The sequence below is a fragment of the Pinus tabuliformis genome, chromosome 1_1 (assembly GCF_031772625.1).
Source record: "Pinus tabuliformis cultivar Carrire ecotype Pingquan chromosome 1_1, CPIR1, whole genome shotgun sequence".
NCBI lineage: Eukaryota > Viridiplantae > Streptophyta > Pinopsida > Pinales > Pinaceae > Pinus > Pinus tabuliformis.
This window is the reverse complement of record NC_142297.1, coordinates 931262600-931266127: the sequence shown is the minus strand read 5'-3', so window position 1 is coordinate 931266127 and position 3528 is coordinate 931262600. Positions and strand designations below refer to the sequence as shown.

The following is a 3528-nucleotide window of genomic DNA, read 5'->3' as shown; positions in this document are numbered from 1 at the left end:
AGGATTCCCTAGTGGGAACTTTGTTGCTGAGCACGCACCAGAAGAATAGCTTGGTTCGCGGAGGGGAGTTTAACTTCCATATGCTCTGCCACCAATCGTGAATCTGCTCCGGCTGTCTGTTAGTAATCAGCCCGAGGTAACCAGCTTTTGGAGTGTATATTCCATTCTCCGCAAGGCACCACATGAGTTCGTCAGGTCCCTCCTTGATTCTGATGTGGGATTCACTCAGTGCTGATATGTAGATTTGCCACAATTGGTGCCAATGGGGAGGGATATTGAGCTGATGAGCAGATTTCCAACCTTGTGCAAAAATGGTGGTATTCCCTTGATCTGCAATGTGAGCAATAACTCTGATATCTTGTTGATTTAGATGTTGAATTAATTCTCTCGGCAGGTGGTACCTGCCTCCCCCCCCAGTCCAGGGATCCAGACCGATGCGCGTTTTTGATCCATCGTTTATCCTCCAGGCCAAATTATTATGAATGATAGGAAGGGAGTGAAGCAGGGCTTTCCAAACAGATGATATACCTGTCCTTGGCCATCGAGGTAGTCGCACCCAATCCATGATCTGAAGAGGCCAGATATATTTATGATAAGTGACAGAGGTCCAGAGGTTCTGTCCAGTTAGAAGAGTCCAACCCATTTTAGCAGCAAGTGCTTGAGCAAAAAGATTTAAGTCTTTTAATCCCCAGCCTCCCCATTTTTTGGGCAAGGCAATCTTGTTCCAGCTGACCCAAGCAAAAATCTTCTTATCTTGTTGACCATTCCAAAGATATCTGCTACAAATCTGTTGAAGACGGGCAAGGATGTTTCTGGGGATCCATGCCAATGCCATCCAGAAAACAGGTGTAGCCTCCAGTACTGATTTGATGAGCACTAGTCTACCTGCTCTGGATAAGAATCTATGGCACCAATTTGTGAGCCTTTTTTCCAGCTTGATGACTAGCCAGATCCAATCAGCAATTTTTTGGCTGAGGGGTTTGATCCAAAATCCCAGGTATTTAAAACCCCGATCTAGAGGGAGAATACAGTATGGGAAGTGTTGTTGAGCAAAACGAGACTCTTGGATGGATGTGTGGGCTAATGTAATAGTGGATTTCCCATGGTTAGCCAACATACCAGTAGCCCAGGAGAAAAGGGAAAGAACATTGGAGAAGGAAGCAGAGTCTCTGATACTACCATCAAGGAAAATGAGGACATCATCAACAAATAGGAGGTGAGTGAGGTAACAAAGATCATTTATTTTGAGTCCACATAGTCTACCATTCCTCTTTGCCTGTGCAAGGAGCCTACTGAGTCCTTCCATGACAATCAGGAAAAGTAAGGGGAGAGGGGACAACCCTGCTTGAGTCCCCTTTCTGCATGAAAAAAATGAGAGGCTGATCCATTTATGAGGACACTGAATGTTGGAGTAGTGATGCAAGACATGATCCAGGTGGTGAAAGCATGCGGGAAGCCAAGGTGAATGAGAAGCATTTTGATGTAAAGCCAGCTAACTCGATCAAAAGCTTTTGCCAGGTCAATTTTTAAAATGATACCCTTAAGCTTTTTGGACCTGATCGAGTGAATGGCCTCATGGGTCGTGCCAATGGCTTCATGAATTTGTCGATGCTCAAGGAAGGAAAACTATTTGGAAGATATATGATGAGAGAGAATGGGTCTGATCTTGTTGGCAATGACCTTTGCAATGATCTTGTAGAGACAATTGCAGAGGGAGATGGGGCGAAAGTCATTGAAAGATGTTGGAGAGTCAGACTTGGGAATAAGGGCAATGAAGGTGGAATTAATGGCATCATATAGTTTACCAGAGGTCCTGCATTCCTCCACAACATTTAGCAGGTCTTGTCCCAAGAGTTCATAAAAGGCAAGATAAAATTCGATCGTCCATCCATCTGGCCCTGGACTTTTATCTTTTTAAAACCATTTCAGAGTCCCTTCAAGTTCACCAGATGTCACTGGTGAGTTGAGCTCTTCTGCCACATCTTCATCCACAAACCGAGGAAAATGACCAACAACATGAATGATATCCGCAAGGTTTGACCCTTGGGGGGATTTATATAGATTCTGAAAGTGAGAGGTGCCCAGAAGGGAAAGCTTATTGAAGGTATCTGCCACACCTCCATCAGGTAGGGGCAGATTCCAAATAGTGTTAGATACCTTTCTTCCCTTGGCATAGTTCTGAAAGAATTTTGTATTATCATCTCCTGCTTGTAGCCAGATGGCCCTGCTCTTTAGTCTCCAGGTTTCCTCTCTTTCCTTCAATATCCTTTCCTTCTGTTTCTCAAGCTCAATTAGGTGGGATTTTTCACTTGCAGATGTAAATCCCATGTTACGGTCATCCATAAGCTCACTCAGCTCTGTCTCAATCTGAGATAAAGTGTAGTCATCCCTCTGATTTTTCTCTTTGGCCCAGGTGATGGATAGGTGCTTGAGCTGAGACAGATTGTGACAGAACCCCTCTGCTAGGGATCTATGTCTCGATATGGGATTTGCCTTCCAGAAGTCAGTGACCAATTTGGTGTATCCAGGGTCCTGTAGCCATACATGATTGAATTTAAAGGGAGGCCTGGGCTTTGGATGGGGGCCGAGGATCTCCAAGTATATGGGAGAGTGATCAGATATACCCCCGGAACCCACCCATTGCCTATATCGATGCAGCTGATGAAATAGAGGCACCTTAATCAGGAAACGATCTAGCCTTCTAGCTAGAGCTGCTTCCCCCACCCTTCTATTCCTCCAAGTAGGAAGGGGCTTGTTCATGGGGACATCTGCAAGATTATGCTGCTCCAATAGATTCATCATGTACCCTGAGAGAGGATCCACTTGAGCTTGGGATCCCCATGATTCCCCAAAACCTAGGGAGAAATTGAGGTCACCCCCGAGGACCAGATGATCGAGGGAAGTAATTGAAAGGTTGAGAAAGTGCTGCCAAAAATCCTCTCGCTGATGACAGGGTCCATATATGTTGATGACCCAAAGATTCATGCCAAGATCGGCCGAGAAAATGTCCATTCTGATAAACCCCGATCCACCCCAAGATGATAATACCTTAATGGAACGAGGGTTGTAACCAATGGCTAATCCCCCAGAACGTCCCATTGCATCAAGGGAGTAAAAGTTCCAGCCAGGTTTTAAGGAATTCAATGATCTGGTAATGAGTTCAGCATCTCCCAGGGTTTCTTGCAGCATAATGATGTCTACAGGCTCAGCTTCGAATAACCTACGCAGGGCTAGTTTTTTGGAGGCACTAGCCATACCTCTGCAATTAAATGAGAGGCACTTCATGGGGGAAACTTCCCCAGGGTGTTCAGTGCTCTAAGTACCCCTTCCAAGGTAGATTGTTTACCAGAGACAACTTCTGCCCCAGCCTTTTGAATGGCTTTAGAGAGATAGGATTTTCAGCCACGAGATGAATGAACAATAGAACCAGGGAGGGTGAGTCCCAGCCCTGTATAGTGAGGGGAAAGACCATCGAGATGCGAACGAGAGCGCAAATTATATTTATGAGGCAGTTCAGTCCCATCAGAA

The 3528-nt window shown here is 45.4% G+C and overlaps 1 protein-coding gene across 1 annotated transcript; it reads right to left on the bottom strand.

The window, feature by feature from the left end:
* Positions 1-1914: 1914 nt before the first annotated feature.
* Positions 1915-3255, bottom strand: LOC149217491 (uncharacterized). The gene has a single exon (XM_089390229.1). It carries the CDS (start codon positions 3253-3255, stop codon positions 1915-1917), a length of 1341 nt encoding a protein of 446 aa, XP_089246355.1.
* Between the last annotated feature and the right edge of the window lie 273 nt (positions 3256-3528).